General features: G+C 61.8%; 1 protein-coding gene across 6 annotated transcripts in view; it reads left to right on the top strand.

Annotated features, from left to right (window-relative positions):
* Positions 1-20,585, top strand: part of GRIP2 (glutamate receptor interacting protein 2) — an 86,153-nt gene that overhangs the window by 58,673 nt on the left and 6,895 nt on the right. For 4 of the 6 annotated variants that reach the window (XR_011379279.1, XM_051851761.2, XM_051851762.2 and 1 more), the window contains exons 2-21: positions 2,229-2,300; positions 2,486-2,621; positions 3,382-3,527; positions 4,094-4,180; positions 4,675-4,750; positions 5,613-5,758; positions 6,588-6,735; positions 6,833-7,002; positions 8,817-8,942; positions 9,255-9,404; positions 9,912-10,098; positions 10,525-10,670; positions 11,437-11,517; positions 12,981-13,047; positions 13,148-13,293; positions 14,269-14,413; positions 15,703-15,842; positions 16,337-16,516; positions 17,233-17,404; positions 18,631-18,736. Coding sequence is in view for 5 of the 6 variants with exons in the window: in XM_051851761.2 (XP_051707721.2) it covers positions 2,229-2,300; positions 2,486-2,621; positions 3,382-3,527; positions 4,094-4,180; positions 4,675-4,750; positions 5,613-5,758; positions 6,588-6,735; positions 6,833-7,002; positions 8,817-8,942; positions 9,255-9,404; positions 9,912-10,098; positions 10,525-10,670; positions 11,437-11,517; positions 12,981-13,047; positions 13,148-13,293; positions 14,269-14,413; positions 15,703-15,842; positions 16,337-16,516; positions 17,233-17,404; positions 18,631-18,736 (2,627 nt within the window). In the remaining variant the exon portion in view is untranslated. Of the gene's footprint in view, positions 1-2,228; positions 2,301-2,485; positions 2,622-3,381; positions 3,528-4,093; positions 4,181-4,674; positions 4,751-5,612; positions 5,759-6,587; positions 6,736-6,832; positions 7,003-8,816; positions 8,943-9,254; positions 9,405-9,911; positions 10,099-10,524; positions 10,671-11,436; positions 11,518-12,980; positions 13,048-13,147; positions 13,294-14,268; positions 14,414-15,702; positions 15,843-16,336; positions 16,517-17,232; positions 17,405-18,339; positions 18,537-18,630; positions 18,737-20,585 lie in introns of those variants that run through there. The other 2 variants (XM_070050005.1, XM_070050004.1) reach the window with 2 other exon arrangements.

Genomic DNA, 20,585 nt, shown 5'->3' with positions numbered 1-20,585 from the left:
CAGCTGATGCAAACCGACATCGTCAGGTGCTGCCCAGCTTGTGAAGCAACCGGAACCATTTCACGTGGCTGGTCGGAGGGTGGCCACGTGGAAACAGCTTGGCCATGTCTTCCCTAGTCAGCCGCACTCTTCCTGCCGGCCCCCACCCATCCTCTTCCTGGATCTTTGCCCATGTGTGCCCAGGTGCACACAGCTTCGCCAGAATCTGGAAGCATCTTTGGAAACCATGTGGTCCATCGGTTCAGTGGTGCACGGGTCAGCCAAAAGGGGAGATGAACTGCCCGTGGTACAGGAAGCGGCGGAACGTCGGGTGCTTACGTTGAGTGAAGAGAACGAGACGGAGGAGTGAAGAGAACGAGACGGAGGAGCTGCCTCCTGACCCATCCCATGTGTGTGCTGCTCCGGAGCAGGCCAAACCCAGAGATCGGGCTGGGGGTGGGGAGGACCCGCGACAAAGGGAGAGCTGGGGACGCCACGGAATGTTCCCGGGCCTGGTAGTGGCAGTGTCGAGGAAGCGTTTTCAGAAGCTACATTCTGTCTGCACAAGTTTTAAGCACAGATACGTGTGCTGAGCAGGTGAGGGCCCCTTCCCCGAAGTCGATCATTCCACAGGCCCCGAGCAGGGCTCCAGAGCTCCGGGGCTATGGATCTGTGATTGGCGTCTGAGACTCTGCGTGGAGCTCCTGCAGCCAACCTCAGGATCCACGGGATGACTGTCCCAGGATCCCCTGCCCACGCCAGAGTGCCGCCCGTGATAGGGCAGAGGGTTCGCACAGAAGCTATACACGGCCTCCTGGGTGCGGCCCGCTTCCGGGGTTCAGTCAGCTGTGGAGGGAAAATATTGAGGAGAAAACCACATCTGTGCTGGATACATGCAGACCTCCCACCCCCCGCTCTCCACCCCCCGTCACTGTCCCCCAAGCTCTGCTGCATGGCGGTGATTTCTAGAGTGTCCGTGCTGTCTTGGTGGGAGGAGCCATCTGGAGGTGACTTACAGCTCTCATGAGGATGGGAGTGGGTTCTGTGTAAATGTCTTATTTTTAAAGATTTATTTATTTGAAAGGCCGTTACAGAGAGGCAGAGGTTCACTCCCCAGATGGCTGCAATAGCTGGACCTGCGCCGATCGGAAGCTGGGAACCTGGAGCTTCCTCTGGGTCTCCATGTGGTTGCAGGGGCCCAAGCACTTGGGCCATCTTCTGCTTTCCCAGGCCATAGCAGAGAGCTGGATTGGAAGTGGAGCAGCTGGGACACGAACTGGCACCCATAGGGCATGCCGGTACTGCAGGCGGCAGATTTACTGTTAGGCCACAGTGCCAGCCCCTGGTGCACAGAGTTTTCTAGAAGGGTCTATCACTCTGGCAGGCTCTGGTACCTGCAGAGGGTCCTGCAGCCCATGGCCCAGGGATGCTGCTGTTGGTCTGTAGCTTGTTTGCAAGGCCTACCCCAGTGCGCATGCTCCGTTATGGACAAATAACAAGAGAAACATCCGTGCGTGTTCAGCATAGTTTCTCTGAAAGCCTTACCAAATCCACACATGTGGCTCCTGCAACCACAGAGGGCCAGCTCCTTGAGTATGAAATGCTTGCAAAACTTCCTGATAACTGAACAAGCCAAAGAGATGGATTTTCTGCAGATTAGACACCTCTCAAAAGACAGCAACAGGGCACGGGCGGGAGAGGTGGGCGGTGCCTGTGCAGGATCTGCTGCAAGAGTCCAGAAGTCCCCCCGCTGAGTGTCTCCACGCTGGAGAGAGCGCTAGGCAAATGCTGGTGGATGGACCCTTGGGAGGCACCATGTGGATGTAAAACCCAGGGAGCTGACGTAGCTCCCAGGTAACCGTGTGGCTTCTGAGCTGTGGAGTGCTGTACTCAAAAGGATGCGTCGGTCAGGTCCGCTCAGGACTGAGTTTGCTCACAGTGGTCGGCCCTGCCTCCCCTGAGCGGGGGCCCTCTGTATGTGAGCATGCCGCAGGCCTGGTCCCGGGACTGTGTGCACACCTCGTCCTGCTGTGAGCCTCAGCTTGCACATCCGTGCAGTGGGACGATGGCATATGTGTAACGGCGGCACCGTGACGCTTCCCTGGGTGGCAGGGGCTCAGTCCTCGAGACCGGGACTGAATCATCTTTGGGGAAGAAGCAGTGTTGCCGGCGGTGGGAGAGACCCACCTGACAGCCACAGCAGAGCTGAACGTGGAGTTGAGCTCAGGGTCTTCTGTCTCTTGCTGCAGATGATGGGCCCTACTCCAAAGGAACCAAGGACGCGGACGTGGCACTGGCCTGCCGCCGGCAGAGCGTGCCAGGTAAGCGGCCCCTCCCCTCCCCTCTTCCTCTGCCTGGGAGCTTGCCCCGTCACCAGTGTGCTGTGTGACCTCAGCCCAGCCCCCTCAGCCTCTCTGCACGACCGAGGTGGTGTCACCCAGCAGAGAGCCCTGCTTCCCCAGTGTCAGCACCCCCTCTGCGCACTCACCCTGCTCTCTGTTGGCAGAGGAGTTCCGAGGGGTCACCGTGGTGGAGCTGCTCAAGAAGGAAGGCAGCACCCTGGGCCTGACCATCTCAGGGGGCACCGACAAGGATGGCAAGCCCCGGGTCTCCAACCTGAGACCTGGGGGGCTGGCGGCCAGGTGAGGAGTGGGCTCGCAGGGCAGCAGGCGCGAGGGTGCCCCGGAGCCGCTGGAGCACATCCTCGGGTTACAGACGAAGCAATTAGGCAGCCGTTCCCAGGAGCGCCCGAGAGCTTGGTGTGGGTGGCAGGTAGACCTCAGGCTGTGACTCCAGGCCCGGCGTCTCCCTCTCCCTCCACGTCAGGGGCATGTTAGCTGGTGTGGCCCACGCTCACCAGGACCCCTGTGGTTCTCTCGGCCTCCAAAGGCTGTTCCCACAGCATCCCTAGCAGACTCTTCCTCCCATCTCCATACTTGACACGGAAGCCCTCCCTGACCCCAGACGGAGGTGGCCCTGCATGCACACCTGGACTTGCCCTGTCGTTTTGTCCCTGTGACCTCCTTAGCCTGGGGGTGTGGGGAGTGAGCCCCTTCATCACTGCCTCCGTGGGCCGTGCACAGAGTAGATGCTAGCGATGGGAGATTCTCTGTGGAAGGCAGGAGGAGTGTTCGGGACAGGCAGGGGTGGGTGATCGGGCCCCTGGGGGCTCACCCTGGGCTGGACAGAGCTGGCATTGTGAGGGCAACACCCAGCACCTGCAAAGGCTTAGGCTAGAATGGTTGCTATCCTACTCACTGTGTGGCCCGAGGCAAGCCTCAGCCTCCCCATTAGTAAAGTGAATACCTTAAGGGCCCTGCCGGAGGGCAGGTGTGGGTGCCAGGACCCGTGGAGGGTGGGGGCATCACTGCCCCTGTGCTCCGGCCCCCTCACCCCACACAGGAGTGATCTGCTCAACGTGGGTGACTACATCCGGTCGGTGAATGGGATCCGCCTGACCAGGCTGCGGCACGACGAGATCATCGCCCTGCTCAAGAACGTGGGGGAGCGCGTGGTGCTGGAGGTGGAGTATGAGCTGCCCGCGCCCGGTGGGTGCCCTTGGACGGGGAACCTTCTCGGCTGCCTTGGTCGTGGGTGGACACGGCTGCTCCCCGACCAGGGCCTGGGTGGTGGGGGCCCGTGGAGACTGGCCGTAAACCTCCAGGCATCCGCTGGGGCTCTGGCCTGTCCCCAGGAGGTGGGGGCCCCTGTTTTCTGTGGTGTTGTCACTCTGCCTCTTGAGTTCCCTCTCGTGTTTCCTCTGAGGGGCGGGATAGGGTGGGTGTTGGCTGAATATGTTGCTCCCTGTCCACAACTCCCCTGGGTTCAGTGATCCTGGGGTTTGCCCAGCCCTGAGATTGAATCATTTGTCTAAAGTCCCAAAACCCAAAGAACACTCAGGAATTCTGCCTGAGCCTGAGCCCTGGCTGGCTGCGGTCCCCGTGAGCCTGGGCAGGCCCTTCGCGCTCCGGGATGAAGGGGAGGAGGGTCCTCGGCCGCACTGGTGCCGTCCCCGTGGGCTCTGTGGCTGGTCGCCCAGCTCTCCTGGGGTGAGCTCTGGAGATGTCTGTCCATGCGACTGAGGGACTCAGAGGAGCTCTCCCTTCCTCCCCAGCCCCCGAGAACAACCCGAAGATCATCTCAAAGACCGTGGACGTCTCCCTGTACAAGGAGGGCAGCAGCTTCGGCTTCGTCCTCAGAGGTCAGTGCGAGAATCGCCCTGGGAGCCCAGGTTGATGTTGTGTGCTTTCTGTCTTTGTTGAATCAAGGTAAATGATAGAGATTCTGACTCTAAAGAAGCTGTGACCGTTACATCAAGGGCAATATCAAGGAAAATTTTGCCAAGTGACGGAGTGTGCATGATGCAGAGAGCCAGGGGGGATAATGTACTAGAATATGACGGTGCAAGCTGCTGCTGCCGACACTGAGCTGCCTAGCGATGAGGTCAAAAAGGGAAATCAGATGAGCTCACAGGAAGTGATGCAAGGTGTTGAGTAGCAGAGGGCTTGGTCACGTTTTCTACCCCTTGACCCATCTCTGGGAGGGGGTGTGGGCTTATCGTTGGTGTCTCATAAAGCGGGCCATGAATAGCCAGCACATGACCGTACTGAAGGAGCCAGCTTTGGGGCTGGGTTAGGGCCTCTGGGGTACCAGGGAAAGGGTGGGGGTGATCTCATCTTGCTGAATTCTGTCCAGGTGGTGCACATGAAGAGGTGCATAAGTCCCGCCCACTTGTCCTCACCTACGTGCGGCCCGGTGGCCCTGCTGACAGGTGAGCCTGAGCCTCTGAAACCCACACACCCCACTGACTGCCTCCAGCTCCTCCACCAAGAAGGCACGGTGGAGCCGTTGGGTCCATGCCCCAGATGAGCAGACTGAGGCTTGGGGAGGCCCCACACTTTGCCCAGAGTTGGCGATCGTTGGTGGAGCTAGAGCCACACTCCAAAGGAGAGAGTCCCAAGCTGTTCCCTGACATCGTGCTGTGTCGTGGCTGGGGCAGGCAGCTGTGCGGTGGCCCTTCTAGGCAGGGCACAGGCATTGGCCGTGGCTATGGCTGTCCGTAGCTTAAATCTGGAGAGTGCTGGTGGTGCTACCCGGCCCCGAGTGGGCCAGGGCAGACCGTGTGGGGGAGGGACACGTTCAGGTCCTGCCCCTGACGCCTGACCTCGCCGCTGGGAGACTCCTGACCATTTTAAGAGAAGTGTGGACAAGCCTCCCCAGAAATCGGAATCTGTCTTGGAACGGGCCTGCGATGAGCTATTCATAGAACTCCCGGAATAGCTCTGGCCACCTGTTGGAATTTGACCCAAACTGAGGTGAACCCTGGAGCACCCTCCCCCTGGGGCCCCTGCCGAGTCCTTTCCCAGGCCCTTCTGTCACTGGGCCAGAATCACGGCTGGGAAGCAGGGCGGGGGGCAGCAGGAAGTCTCCAGATACCCCACGCCCCAGCCCCTGAGACCATGTGACTGGCAAGGCTGCCACCCTCCCCGAGCCCTGGTGCCCTCAGCGCAGACTCTAGGACTGAGTGGAGGCTGCGACCGAGGCGGACGTGTGAGGCTTCTTGGCACGCATCCCTGCATCCCTTCGCGAGCCCCTGCCCAGCCGGCCTGGCTGACAGGGGTCTTTCCCCCTAGGGAGGGCTCCTTGAAGGCAGGAGACAGGCTGCTCAGCGTCGACGGCATCCCACTGCACGGGGCCAGCCACGCCACGGCACTGGCCACCCTGCGGCAGTGCAGCCACGAGGCACTCTTCCAGGTGGAGTACGACGTGGCCGCCCCAGGTCAGCCGGGGCCTGTGGGCAAGGCAGGGGCTGGGGGAGCAGGCGGGGGCTGCAGATCCCCACCGCTACACAGGCTGTTGGCCCTCGGGCCAGCTGCTCAGCCCCTCTGGGCAATGAGTACCGTGCACCAGGCATTGTGGCCACCCTGGGGGTGCCACTGGGAGCTGCACGGCTGTGGTGTGTATCATCCTGGAGCTGAGACCGGGGTGGGCAGAGGTCAGTGAACAGAGTAGCCAAGGCAGAGCATGTGTCCCGTGCAGTGAGTGCTGTGCGGAAAAGGAAAAGGCGGGGAAGAGACGGGGCTGGGGCTGCCCTGGTGAGGCAGGAGGGAGCTGATATGCGGTGTCGTAGCCACAGTCCGTGCCAAGGCTCTGAGCCAGGAGCTGGTGGCCTGGCCGGCTGACGGGAAGGAGGCTGCCGTGGCTGGAGTTGATGGTGGGGGAGGGGAGAGGACAGAGAGGGGAGCGCAGGTGGTGTCCAGGTGGTGGCTACGTGTAGGGGAGCTTGAGTGGACCCTGCTGGTCCCAGAGGAGCAGGGGGAAGGGACCAGCACCATTTTCTGAGATGAGGATGGTATCCAGTCGGTGCTCACTCAGTGCAAGCAAATGAGGACTGACCGGCAAAGCTCTGGGTTGGGGGGCCGTCCTGGGCGGCTCAGGCCGTGTGAGCCTGGAGGAGGCCTTAAGCTCTTGTGCCTGTGTTTCTGGGGCTCTCAAGTGGGTATGGTGCCCTCCTAGGCAGCAGGGGTCGCATGGGGACAGCAGCGGGAGGCGGCATTGGGACTTGTCCAGGGACCACACATCAGGATGCTTGGTTCTCCGTCGTGCAGACACCGTGGCCACCGCGTCAGGACCTTTGATGGTGGAAATAGCCAAGACACCAGGGTCTGCCCTGGGAATCTCGCTCACCACTGGCTCGCACCGGAACAAGCCGGTCATCACCATCGACCGCATCAAGCCGGCCAGCGTGGTGGACAGGTGAGGCATCCGAGCTGAGTGGGGGAGGGGGCAGAGGGGCTCAGGGCTCTGTCCATCCTGGGTCGGCCAACCCCTTTCACTGCCTTTGCCTGTGCAGGAGCGGGGCCCTGCATGCTGGAGACCACATCCTGTCCATCGATGGCACCAGCACGGAGCACTGCTCCCTGCTCGAGGCCACCCAGCTCCTCGCCAACGTGTCTGAGAAGGTGCGCCTGGAGGTGCTGCCTGTGCCGCAGAGCCGGCGGCCCCTGAATCCCGCTGAGGCAGGTGCGTCCCCTCTGCCAGTCTCAGGGCCCAGACCTGAGGGGTGCAGGAGGCCCTGGGCAGATGACGGGACCTGTGATTTCCTGGAAGTGCTGGTGGTTCCCGCAGAGAAACTCGGACGGTCAAGGGCAGCCACCCGGGGTGGGAGATGGGGCAGAGCAACAACTCGGGGTTAGAATGACAGCCTGCCGGGTCCACCCTGATTGTAGTAATAGAAACGTGAGGGCTAGGATGAGGGAGGGGACAGTCCTTGTTGGGTCTATGCTGTGTAGAGCTTGGATCCTGGGTTCATCCCTGGGGGCCCTTAGTGGGTACAAGGAGGCAGCCAGGAAGGCAGAAAGGGCCTGGGGCACCCCCTGTGAAGAGTTAGGGTCTCCCAGCCAGAAGCAGGGAGCAGGTGGCCCGGGGTGTGGTAGAGGTGGGCACAGGGAGGCAGCCCTGGGTTCAGATGCCATCTTAGCCCTGAGCAGCTGGGCAGATGCCTTTGTAAGTGGGGGCGAGGACCTGGACCGGGAGGGGGGCAGGGTTGAGGGAGGGAAGGGGCAGTGTCCAGTCCAGGGCTGTGGTCAGGGTGGTCAGGCTGTGAGCACTGAGGATGGGGTCTGCTCACTTCGCCCTCCTGGAAAAGAGAGGACCTGCATGTCACAAGGGGAGGGAGGGCCTGGCGGAGAGGGAGGGCCTGGCGGGGAGGGAGTTGTGGCAGTGTCCAGTGGTGCATGGAGCGGCCTCTCTGAGCCCAGGGATGGGGGTGGGCAGCCTTGGGACTTGCAGTAGCCTCGTCCATTCTTCTCTTTGTTGGGCACCTGTGGGAGGCCGGGCCCCGTGCTGGGACCCTTGCATGTCGTTATGTCCTTGGGTTGGCTGTGGAGGTCATTCCAAGGAGGTGCCCAGGCCTGGGGGTGTGCACGGGCTCCTGGCTCTTGTCTTCCCATGCCTGTTGACGCCTGCTAAGCAGCCAGGCCCCGCTCTGAGCACGTCACGTGTCTCGCCTCACTCTCATTCTCGCCGGACCCTGGGTGGGGGCCTTTCTCCTGGTCCCATCCCACAGATGTTTGACCAGGAGGCACAGAGAGGCTGTGACTTGTCCAGTTCCACAGCTGGCCCATGACATAGCTGGCTGTGGCCCAGGCGGCCGGCTGCAGGGCTGGCCAAGCTCCGGCTGGGAAAGAGGCCTTTGCAAGGGCCACGGGGTCGGTGAGCCTTGAGAGTTGAAGCAGAGCCAGCAGCAGGAGGGGGCTGGCACGGGGCGAGTCCTGGCAGCCAGCGTGGAGGGGCAGGAGGGGCAGGACCCCACAGAGGCCCCGGGGCCCTCTGCGCGCAGCAAGGCTAGGGAAGGGTTGCATGGGAGGAAGCGGGCAGCCTCAGAGGGTGATGGAGGTGCGGCTCGGCCAGCCTTGGCCAATCCCAGGGAGCTGGGGGGGCCCAAGGCTGCCTGGGGAGGCAATAGCTAGACCTTGAGCCCTCCTCCATGCTCTGTGCTGGGGGTGTAGCGCTGCAGGGGATCCTGAAGGCGTGGCAGCTGGGGGGTCCCAGCCACGCCCCCCAGCCCTGGTCCTCCCTGGCAAGCCTTACGGGGCAGTGCTCCCAGCTCCAGAACAGCTGCCCGGTTCACACCCCCCTGTTCCGTCACCTCCCAGCAGAGAGCTGTGTGGCCCCCTCTCCCTGCTCTGTCCCTGTAGCTGGTGCCCTGAGCACAGTACCCAGGAGGGTCTTCTCCCCTAGGCAAAGGGGGAGCAGCCACCAGGGGGCCTGGGTGAGCGCTGACAGACTGGCCCCCAGCAGCTGCGCCTGCCTCTCTTCTTTGTCCCCCGCTACAGTGAAAGTGCAGAGGAGTGAACAGCTGCACCGCTGGGACCCCTGCGTGCCCTCCTGCCACAGCCCCCGGCCCGGCCACTGCAGGCCGCCCACCTGGGCCAGCCCTGCCGGCCAGGACCAGAGCCGATGTAATGTGCCCGCGGGCTGCAGCTCGTGGTGCCTCACGCCGTTTGCTGGGGCGGGAGTAGTGCCTGTGGCATGGGGCGGGCTCCAAGACTCGGGAAACTGGGGGGCCTCCCTGTTGTCGGCCAGCATGTCGGCGGTGCAGTGGGCCCCTGTCCCCGGCGGCCAGGCTCCACTATGCCTGGGCAAACCCTGCAGTCTCAGGCTCAGTGGGGAGGGAAGCTTGTCCGAGGTCACACGGCAGGTGACGGGCGGGTGGGCGGCTGTGCCCTGCTGGGGTTCTCGGGGCTCACAGGGCTCTGCTCTCACCTCCCCAGCCTTGTCCTCGACTCCTTTTTCCTCACCGACCGTGAACCATGCCTTCTCCTGCGCCAACCCCAGCACCCTCCCCCGGGGATCCCAGCCCATGAGCCCCAGGACCACGATGGGGCGGAGGCGGCAGCGGAGACGTGAACACAAGAGCTCACGTAAGCCTGGTCTCTTCCCTCCCCTGGGCTGCCTGCACGTGCCGAAGAGAGAGGCTGTAAGGAGGCTCGGGAGGGGGCTGGGCCACAGGGGTGTGTGTGTGTGTGTGTGTGTGTGTGTGTGTGTGGCTGCGGACGGGAACCTTAAATGACATGAATTGTACACCAGGCCACCATAGGTGGTTGCACAGGTTGCGCACTGCACAAGGGCACAACTGAGGGGTGCTGGTTAGTGTGTACACTTCTAGTCTTACATGTCTTCATTTTAGGGTCACACATACACACAAACATGCCCACATGTGTGCAGACCAGTCAGAGACGGTAAACAGGCTGCCTTCTGCTGGTTTACTCCCCATGTGCTTACGGTGGCCAGGCCAGGCCGAGGCTGGGCCCTCAGTCCTGTCTCCAGCATGGGCAGCAGGCACCCTGTTAGTTGAGCTGTCGCTGCTGCTCCCCGGGGCTGCGTTAGCAGGAGGCTGCAGTTAGCAGCTGTGCTCACCTGTCCTTCAGTGTCCTTGGCCTCCAGCACCGTGGGGCCGGGCGGGCAGATCGTGCACGCGGACACCACGGAGGTCGTGCTCTGCGGGGACCCCCTCAGCGGCTTCGGCCTCCAGCTCCAGGGCGGCGTCTTTGCCACTGAGACCCTGTCCTCCCCGCCCCTCGTGCGCTTCATTGAGCCCGACAGCCCGGCCGAGAGGTGAGCGTGCCGCCCCCTCCCCATTCGGGGGCTCGGGGGCAGCCAGGGAAACTGAGAGTCCCACGCCCTGGCTGCCCAAGTACATTCACTTCAGCATCACATTGGCCCCAGCCCCAGCCCCAGCCCCAGCCCTAGCCACATTCTACAAGTGAGGAAGCCCAGGATCAGAGAGGCTGAGTCACCTGCTGAGGAGCACACAGCTCATCAACAAAATCCCTCTGCAGTCAGAGTTCCCTGAGTGCCACTCATGGGGCCTGTGGCTTTATCCCCATTGGACAAACAGCTAAACTGAAGATCAGCAAGGGGAGGTTCTTAGCCAGGGTCCTGTGAGCTCCACCCTAGGGCACAAGGCAGGGCCCAGCTTCGGGTCGCCCCACTGGAGCCGTCATGGAGCCTCTTCTCTCCGCCGGGCCACCTGGGGTTCAGGTGTGGGCTGCTGCAGGTGGGGGACCGTGTGCTGTCCATCAATGGCGTAGCCACGGAGGACGGGACGATGGAGGAAGCCAACCAGCTGCTGCGGGATGCTGCGCTGGCCCACAAAGTTGTGCTGGAGGTCGAGTTTGACGTTGCGGGTGAGTGAGTGAGTGGCCCTGGGGCCCTGCACCCTGTGTCCTGCTGCCTGCCCCTCTGTCCCCCATTCCCTGCTCCCCTGTATCCTGTTCGCTGCACCCCTGTTCTTTACACTCCTCTTCCCCACACCCTGTACCCTGCTCCCCACTCCCCACGCTCCTGCACCCTTGCTTTCTGCTCCCCTGCTCCGTGCTCTGGTCATCCCGTGCTCTTCCACCCAGGGCCCCCTCCAGGGCCACCTCAGCTTCTGCAAGGAGGACTCCTGTGTGCTGGTGCGGGGTTGAGGGGGACTCGGCCATGGGACGGGACCTGGGAGAGGGGCCTGGCTCAGGGGTGCTAGGAACTCTGCACGCTCCTTCCCCGCATGGCTCAAACAAAGAACCCCAGGCCGGCACGTGGTTTGGAACTCGGGTCCTGTGACTTTGGACTGGACACTACATGGAGTGGGGGGTCAGGCGAGGTCAGTCACAGGGAAGTGCCCAGCCTAGGCCTGCATGTGGGCCCTGCCCGGGAACCTGTGCCGGACCCAGAGGCTCTGGGACCTCTCCCCCAAGCAGGCGACGGCGACGCCCAAGTTCCAGTCCTGCCACGTGTTCTGGGCCAATCCCTCTATTCCTCAGTCTCCTCACCTGTCAGGTGGAAGTAGCAGCTTGGGGCTGGGTCGTGACTTTGGGGGTCTCCCAGCAGATCCAGAATGGATGTGAGGCTGGGGCTCCCGGAGGCCCCGCCCCCAGTCTCGGGTCTGCTCCCTCCCTCGTGTCTCTGCAGAGTCCGTCATCCCGAGCAGTGGCACCTTCCACGTGAAGCTGCCCAAGAGGCGCGGCGTGGAGCTGGGCATCACCATCAGCTGTGAGTCCCCTCCCCGCCGCGGCTCAGCCCGGGGTGCGCTGTGTGGCCCAGGAGTGGGGCAGGCTCACCTGTGCTCTGCCAGGCCTGGCTGGGTGCCCTGGGGCAAGCCCTGAGGTTCTCGGAGCCTCAATCTGCCCTTCGGCACAACGGGCACCTCCCGGTGTGTGGTGCCGGATGCGAGGCGTGGGTTTCCTGTGCCACCTGCCTCTGTGTCCTCGGCATGCAGGAGGGGCCTGGGACACAGCAGGGGCTTCGTGCATGTTTGAGCTGGGAAGGAAACAGGGGGGATGTAGGATGGGACGAGAAGCAGGAGATAGGTGACCCCGGGAGCGCTGCGGGCTCTGCTGCTCCTGTCGTATTTGGAGTGGAGCTGAAGCCCTCCCGGGGCCAGGAAGGCCTGTGAGACCCCTCCCTTGGCCTCTGAGATGGGTCTCGTGTTCTCCCAGCTGCAGCCTCCTCCTGGAGCATCCTGCCCCGGGGCCTTTGCGTGACCATTCTTCTGCCTGCCTCCCCCAGAGACTCCTCCCAGTGTTCACTCACTTGGCCCCTCAGCGAGGCCTTCTCTGACCCCACAGTCTAATCCTCCATGCAGCCCCCTCCCCTCGTGCTCTTCTCCCAGAGCGTTTGTCATCTGAGCACCCACAGTTGTACACATTCTGCTCATCATCTGTGGCCCCCCCAGCCGGTCAGCTCGGGGTGGGGCGGGGGGCAGCAGGTCTCTGCCTGTTTTGTCATGGCTGTACCCCACAGACACGCAGTGGGGCTCTGGCACCTGGCTCCTGAACCAGGTGGAGTCAGCACAGACACCCACCAGCCAGCCCCCATGGCTTGCTGGGAGGGGGGGTGGGCTGCACGGGAGCAGAGGAGAGAATATTTATTAAGCACCTGCTGTGTACCAGGAGCCACGCAGAGTTTTGCACCTGCGTTATCCAGATTTGGGGGTTTAAAATTGTGTAGTTAGACAGAGAAAGACAGGGAATGAGTTCCCATCACTGGCTGAATGCCTGCAGTGTCCATGCTGGGCCAGGCCAAAGGTGGGACCCACCTCTCGGGCTGGAGTCCAGTTAATTAAAGTCCTTACTGCTGCCTGCCAGCGTGTGCATTGGCAGGAAGCTGGAGTCAGGGCTGGAGCTGGGGTCCAAAGCCAGGTTCTGATGTGGGACACGGGCATCTTAATGAGCATCTTAAGCACTCAATTGACTTCCTGCCCCCATCATCTACTTTGTGGTCACCGCATGCCCTCGAAGTCTGTGGCATCATCCACAGTGTACAGAGGGGGGAAACTGAGGCACAGAGCGGTGGGCTGATTGGCTCATCGCCAGAGAGCAGTGAGAACAGGATGTGAACAGTGTGGGGCTGGAGCCCATGCCCAGCCCCTGGGACTTGCCACCTTCCAGCTGTGCCGCCCGGGGTGTGGCCCCTGTGGCCACCCAGGGTCAGGTTCTCGGTCTCCTTCCCTCCAGCGGCCAGCAGGAGTCGCGGGGAGCCCCTGATCATCTCGGACATCAAGAAGGGCAGTGTGGCACACAGGTAGGATGCCCGGGCACTGGCGGGGCACTCAGCCGACGGGCGTGGGCACGGCACCTGCACGTGCCAGGCTCCTTCCCGTCCCCCACCCCGGCTCATGCAGGATTGGCACCCTTGAGCCAGGCGACAGGCTGCTGGCCATCGACAACATCCGCCTGGACAACTGCCCCATGGAGGACGCCGTGCAGATCCTGCGGCAGTGCGAGGACCTCGTGAAGCTCAAGATCCGGAAGGATGAGGACAACTCGGGTAGGCGCCTCCCCCGCCCCAAGCTCGTCCCTGTGCACGGCAGTGGCGGGGCCGCCCACAGTCTTCGCGACACCACTGGGAGTTGGCCCCTACCCTTGGTGCCCAGCCTGGTGGGAGGGGCCCCCTGGCAGGCAGTGAGGGAGTGGGGGCTGCACCCTGGGCGGGTGGCTCTGTGGGTGCACGGTGGAGGGGGCACGCATAGGCCCGGCGAGGCCAGGCCGCGACAGATGAGCGTGAACTGGACAGAGAGGAGTGAGGGAGATCATGCAGGAGGCAGGCGGCAGGGGTGGAGCCTACAGCAGGAGCAGAGCGAAGCCCTTATTCACGGAGCCTCTCCCCTCCCCGGGGAGGGGCGGAGAGGCTCACTCATGGGCAGGTCTCTATATTTTAAGCTGGAAATCTGGTTTCTTTTTTGCAAACTAACTTACTTGAAGCAGAACTAGGTCTCCCATCTGTTAGTTGACTCTCCAGATGCTGGTCACAGCTGGGACTGTGCCGGTCTAGAGCCAGGAGCCAGGAGCCCAGTCTGGGTCTGCCATATGGGGTGCACGGTCCCAGCTACCGGAGCCATCACCTGCTGCCTCCCAGGGCGCACGATAGCAGGGAAGCTGGGTTGGGGTGCAGAGCCGGCACTTGAACCCACACCATCCAGTACAGGATGTGGGTGTCCCAAGCAGCGTCTCGGCTGCTGCACCTCACAGCACCCATGGCTCCTCCTCGTCCTTGTTTCCGTCATCGGCACTGTTGATAAAGTGGGTGGTGTGCAAAGTCTTTATTTGGAGACATTGGCCCCACGCGTATTCCCTGTCCTTGTTTATTGCAATGGTGTTTGGCAGAGAACACTTGGGGAGGCAGGAGACGGTCCCTGTGTTGTGCCGTGTGAAGTCGTGGCGTGAGTGCGCGGTGCGTAAATGAACGGATGAATGGGTGATGATGCCCCACCCTGCCTGCCCCTCACGGGCGCCATCCCCGCAGACGAGCAGGAGGCCACGGGCGCCGTGAGCTACACCGTGGAGCTGAAACGCTATGGGGGCCCCCTGGGCATCACCATCTCGGGCACCGAGGAACCTTTCGATCCCATTGTCATCTCGGGCCTCACCAAGCGTGGTCTGGCCGAGAGGTGAGGCGCTCTGCTGGGGCGGTGGGCGGTGGGCCCTGGGGCCTCCAGGGAGTGGGAGCTGGGCCTGGGGGGCAGCCAGATGACATTCTGACCTCTGTCCCGCTCTCCAGCTGGTTGCCTCCCCTCTCTGTGGGGTGGGAGGGCTGGCTGGGTGAGCGTCCCGGCAGGCTTGGTGGAACTTACTATAGGCTGAGGGCTGTGGGGATGGGGGGGCTCAGCACAGCCAGGCTCTTTCTGAGGCTCTGGGGCTGCCCCTCCCCCAGGGAGTGCTCCTGAGACTGGCAGCTAGGGAGCTGTGAGAGGCGGGGTGTCCTAGCTCTGTCCCAGCTGGCTGGGGACAGGGCAGAGGAGGGACAGGGCCCAGTGCTGGTGCAGCGAGCTTTCTCCCTGGCTGTGGCCGTGCACGGATGGATCCAGCAGGCAAGGAAGTGCTGAGCACCCCAGGAGTCCCAGGAGCTGGCTATGAAAGGGGAGGACAGGGGGCCAGGCGGGGCTTGCAGGCCAGCTGGGATGGTTCTGGAGCTCTGGGCCTCGGGCAGGACGTCCCCTGCTCCTGGGGCGCCCCCTGCTGCACACCGTGCAGACTGCAGCAGTTGGTGCAGGGCCCTCACATTCTTAACCTGATCCGGGCTGATGGAGTTTCGTGCTGTCCCATGGAGGTAGAATCCGAGCCGTGAGCTTGCTCTGCGGCCTCCTCCCACACTCAGATTGGGGTTCACCTGACTGCCTGACCCCACCCCCAGAGGTGGGACTCCACTGGTCAGGCGTGGCATCTGGGCACTGGTTTTGCAGTGCTCCCTAGGGCTTAGGTTTCTCGTTGCTGTTGCGGCAGAGCTGGCCCAGCCAGTGTTGTCGCTGGCCCTGTGAACATGGTGTCCTCCAGGTGGAGGGAAGACGCCCACGGCTTTTGAGAGGGGGAATCTTGGCTCCATCGTACCCACTCAGTCCTTAGTTAGGATTTGATAATGAAACGCCATCTCCCCTTTCTATAGATGAAGGGAATGAGACTTGGGAAGTGAGGAAGTGAGGCCAAGATGACACGTGTGGCATCCAGTGCTAGTATGTGGGGTTCAGGCCATTCTCGGAAGCTGCTGGGGAATTCGCCCCCAGATTCCAGCCGTGGCAGCCCTGTGGATGCAGCCAGGGTCCCACTCGGAGCACCATTACGCTGGGGACAGCCTGGCGTACACCCTGGGGCGGCCCTGGGCTCCGGAGGAGACCCTCGCCACCACACTGTGACAAGGCCCTGAGTGTCCCCCTCCTGACTCTGCCCTGTGCCCACTGCTCAGGACCGGTGCCATCCACGTAGGGGACCGCATCCTGGCCATCAACAGTGTCAGCCTCAAGGGCCGGCCACTGAGCGAGGCCATCCACCTCCTGCAGATGGCCGGAGAGACAGTCACGTTGAAGATCAAGAAGCAGCTGGACCGTGAGCCTCGCCGCTGCCCTGGGGGCCGCCCAGCCCATGAGGGAGGGTCTGTGGAGGTGGGAGGGGGCCTGGGACAGCTGAGGAGACAGACGAGGGGAGAGGGGCCCAGAGTTGCACAGCTGGGGTGGGCTGAACCTGGCTGTGGACTCTGCTGTTCATCACCCCCTGCCTCTTAAGGTGCCCACCTGTGTGCTGCATGGCCCTAACCCATGCATTCCTCAGTTTCCTGCATGTGTGCCCTGCCACTGCAGTGGAAGGAGCCAGAGTTCTGAGAGTCTTCCTTCCAATCTGGGCCCCACTGTTGGTCGCAGTGGGACATGGAGCAGTTGTTGAGCCTCCTGAGCCTCAGTTGTCCCATCTGTGTAGTGGGTTTGCTCATTACTATGCCACCTCCCGCACGTCAGCGGGTGGCTCAGAGCCTGGGAGGTCCCAGACCACACTGAGGCTTGCCAAGTACTCCTTGGCTAGAGGTGATGCCCTCCTTCTCCTCCCAGGCCCCTTCGTACCCCACAAGTCAGGCAGCCTCAGTGAGGCCAGCGACGTGGATGAGGACCCGCCGGAGGCGCTCAAAGGAGGTGTGCTGGCAGCCCGGTTCTCGCCCGCCGTGCCCAGTGTGGACAGTGCCGTGGAGTCCTGGGACAGCTCAGCCACGGAGGGTGGCTTTGGGGGCACAGGTAAAAACCCAGGGTCCTTGGATGGCAGCATGTTCTCTCTGGGCTGCCCTGGCCACAAGGCTGGTGGGGGCTCCTCCCTACCCTTGGGGACAGTGCCTGGTGGACGATCTGGCCACAGCCTCATTGACCACCTCTCCCAGCCTGAACCACAGCCCCATGTTTCGATGCCCAGCCCCATGCTTGCCACACGGGCTGCCCATCCAGCTGAATGAGGAAGGTAGAAGGTCCCCTCCCGCCCTGTCCCACGCTGACCCTGGGGGGCTGACACTTCCGGGCACCTTCCCATGTGCGTGTGCGCCGAGACCCACGGCAGCCTCCGGGCAGTTCTGGATCTGTGGGCTGTGACTGGGAGCCACCAGACAGCACCGAGGCCCTGCTCGGGGAACGAGCAGAGTGCTGCCCCTGGGGACCCTCGGTGTCCCACAGCCCCATTCTCACCCGCTGGACACCTCTCTCTGGGGCCTGGGCTCTTGTTGGGGGGGGGGTCTTCCAAGTAGTGCGCCCCCGGAGCCCCTGCAGTAACCTTGGGTTGCGTGAGTGGCGGATCCTGGGGGTGTGGGCTTGGGGTCCTTGGTGGGCTCTGAGAGGAGCAAACACCTCTCCAAGGTCACCCTGCAAGGCTGGGCTTGGGGCAGGGAGGAGGGCAGGGTAGGGCCGGGACACAGGGAGGAGGGCAGGGTAGGGCCAGGACACAGACGCCCCTGTCCACCTGCCAGGGTCCTACGCTGCGCAGGTCACGGCCCGGGGTGTGAGCCCCCAGGAGTGGCGGCCCGGCCGGCTGAGGGGCAGCCCCCCACCCACCGAGCCCCGGCGGACAAGCTATACCCCGGCCCCTGCTGACGAGAGCTTTCAGGAGGAGGAGGAGGAGGACTGGGAGCCGCCATCTAGGTCTGTGAAGGAGGTAGTGGTCGTGGGCTGTGGGCCCGGGGCCCAAGAGGGAGACGGGGTGTGGATGAGCCACGTCCCACCTGGGAGAGGAGGTGCCAAGCAGGGCTGCCTGCGCCCGGCCGAGGCGGGCAGAGGATGTGCTGGGGAGGCACGGCCCGGCTTGTGTTAGCCATCATGGCATTGGGCACCCCCTGTTCCCAGGAGCATGGCTGTGGCGCAGCCCTGGAACCCATGCCCACCCTGCGAGGCCCTCATTCCTCGTGGCCTCCGTTCCCCGGCACTGGGCCATGGCGGTGACAGCTTCCGATGACGTGGCCTGCAGAGAACAGGCCCCCTGGAGAAATCCGGCTGCCACCTCCGAGCACTGGCTCAGGCAGCTCTTGCTGCCCAGGGTCCCTTTCCCTCTCAAGTCCTCTTAGCCGTCCATCGCAGGTCGGCTGAAATCCTCCTGCCTGTCTGGAGCTGCCCTGACTTTGTCAGGCAAAGCGAATCCCTGCCTCCTCGCTGGGTGCCCTTCAGCCTCAGTTTTCCGCTCCACGCGGTGGGAGGGGAAGGAGGCTGCTCTTTGCACCTTGTCCCTCAGAGACAAAATCCTGTGTCTTAAAGAAAGGATTTTGCAGGCTGAAGCGTGCGTCGTAGAAGCCAAGGATGTAGGACGGGGGTGGTCCCTTAGAGCTGTGACGTGGGGACCCAGTTGGGGTCCTCACTCCCGCAGAGACACCTTCATGGCCACGGCAGGCTTGGGCAGCCAGGCTGTGGCTGCTCCCACCCCTCCCCCAGCACAAGCGTCCCACCCTCTCCATCCATCTGTGTCCGTGCTGGTTCCGGCTCTGTCCCTGTCCCATGGTGCCATGTGTCTGGGTGGGGCCAGGGGCGGTCCTCTGGGGCTGCACCATGGATCTCCTCTCTGTCTGTCCGTCTGTCTCTCTTCCCAGGCCTCCTGTGTCACCGCTGTCCGTCCCGTCTCATCTGCCCCTGTTCTAACTGGCCGCCAACAGTCCTGGGTGCCCTCACTGCGTCTTCCCCCCATCCCGTGTCACCAACCACTGCCCCGGGGCCCCAGCACTGCCACCAAGGACGCCCACCCGCCTGCCTGCCTGCCCACCCGCTCGCCTGCCCGCCCACCCTATGGCCCCCCAAGCCCGACGCTGGGCCCGGAAGATTGCTCAGGCCTCAGCCCACCCACCAGCCCGCCAGGAGTTGACGCTGTGGTTCCTACGTTACAGCCCAGCCCCCGGCCCTGCCTGCGAGGAGGGCTTCTGGCGTGCGTTTGGGGAAGCCCTGGAGGACCTGGAGTCCTGTGGTCAGTCGGAGCTGCTGAGGGAGCTGGAGGTACGGCGCTGAGTCTGCAGGCGGGAGCACGTCCTGAGCATGTTGATGGGCTCATGTGCATGCGTGACGCGTGTGCCTGTGTGCGTGGACACCCGTGTACGTGTGATCAGGAAGACAGCACATCAGGGTGTGTGGATGTGTGGACATGTCTGATGTGTGCATTGAGAGCATGTGTGTGCATGTGTGTGAGCATGCTCATGTGTGCAGTGTGTCTACAGAACACATGTGTCTGCACTGGAGCAGTTTGGATCTGTGTGCGGATGCGATATGTGGTTGTGGGCGTGCCCTGTGGAAGCATGCGGGTGCTGACACCAGTTGTGGGAGGCCAGGGATCAGTGTGTGTCGGTGTGGAGTCGGCTTTGCCGATGGATGGCACAGGATTCAGAGGGGACCCAGCAAAGCCCCTTGAGGCTGCTTCCACCCTGAGATGTGACCCAATTGAAAGCTCTGCTTTATCCGTTCTTCAGTCCCCTTTGTTCTTGATTTTGTCGACTGGGGCCGTGCTCTGTTCCTTTGGTCAGTCTTGCTCAGCCCTAGATTCCTAATCCGGGTCTTGCGCTCTCTCATGTTTCATTGTTGTCTCTTAATTTTGTGTTCAGCTTTGATTTTCTCCTAGTTGTACTGTATTTACTTATAAGTAATGACACTTGACCTGCTTTCTAATTATCTGTTCAATGTTTTCTAACAATGAATTTTTAAAGCTATGGGATTTACTCGCAAGCTCTGCTTTGGCTGCATCCATAAGGTTTAATTTGTGGTACTGTTACTGTCCTTCAGTTCCAAACATTTAAAAAATTTCTGCTTTCATTTTTACTTGAACTGTTGAATTCTACAAAAGAGGGATTTAAAAACGATTTTCTGCTGCTTGTTTTTGTCTTTATTTTCTTTTAAGATTTTTTTTGACAGGCAGAGTGGACAGTGAGAGAGACAGAGAGAAAGGTCTTCCTTTGCCATTGGTTCACCCTCCAATGGCCACCGTGGCTGGCGTGCTGTGGCTGGCGCACCGCGCTGATCCGATGGCAGGAGCCAGGTACTTCTCCTGGTCTCCCATGGGGTGCAGGGCCCAGGCACTTGGGCCATCCTCCACTGCACTCCCGGACCACAGCAGAGTGCTGGCCTGGAAGAGGGGCAACCAGGACAGAATCCGGCGCCCCGACCGGGACTAGAACCCAGTGTGCCGGCGCCGCAAGGTGGAGGATTAGCCTAGTGAGCCGCGGTGCCGGCTTTTATTTTAAAAACCAGTTCACGTTGATTTTTAAAGTACCATAGTCAGAAAACATGTTTCACGTGTTAATTTGGAATTTGAGGCCTTGAGTGTGATTTGCTTTAGCCGACGTCTGGTGTGTGTAAAAGAATGTGAGTACCTTTGTGTTGGGTGAAACTTTCTGTGGAGTTCAAGGTTGTAATCAAGTTCTTTAAATCTACCTCTTTTACTAAATTCATGATTTCTTTATTTTTGTATTTTTGGTAGTATCTCCTTCACATTTTGTACATTTGTTTTCTTTCAAAGTTATGTGTTGCACATAATTCATGATGGCTATAAGTTCTTGGTGAATTTTTCTTTTTTCAGGTTTATTTATTTGAAAGTCAGAGTTACAGAGAAGGAGAGGCAGAGAGAGAGAGAGAGGGGTCTTCCATCTGCTGATTCACTCCCCAAATGGCCACAACAGCAGACCTGGGCCTATCCGAAGCTAGGAGCCAGGAGCTTCCTCCAGGTCTCCCACACGGGTGTAGGGGCCCAAGGACTTGGGCAATCCTCCACTGCTTTCCCAGGCCACAGCAGAGCTGGATCGGAGGTGGAGCAGCAGGATTTGAACTGGCACCCATATGGGATGGCGGCACTGTAGAC

The sequence above is a fragment of the Oryctolagus cuniculus genome, chromosome 10 (genome assembly GCF_964237555.1).
Source record: "Oryctolagus cuniculus chromosome 10, mOryCun1.1, whole genome shotgun sequence".
Classification (NCBI taxonomy): domain Eukaryota; kingdom Metazoa; phylum Chordata; class Mammalia; order Lagomorpha; family Leporidae; genus Oryctolagus; species Oryctolagus cuniculus.
Note: the sequence above shows the minus strand (reverse complement) of the source record. Positions and strands in the feature narration are given on the sequence as shown.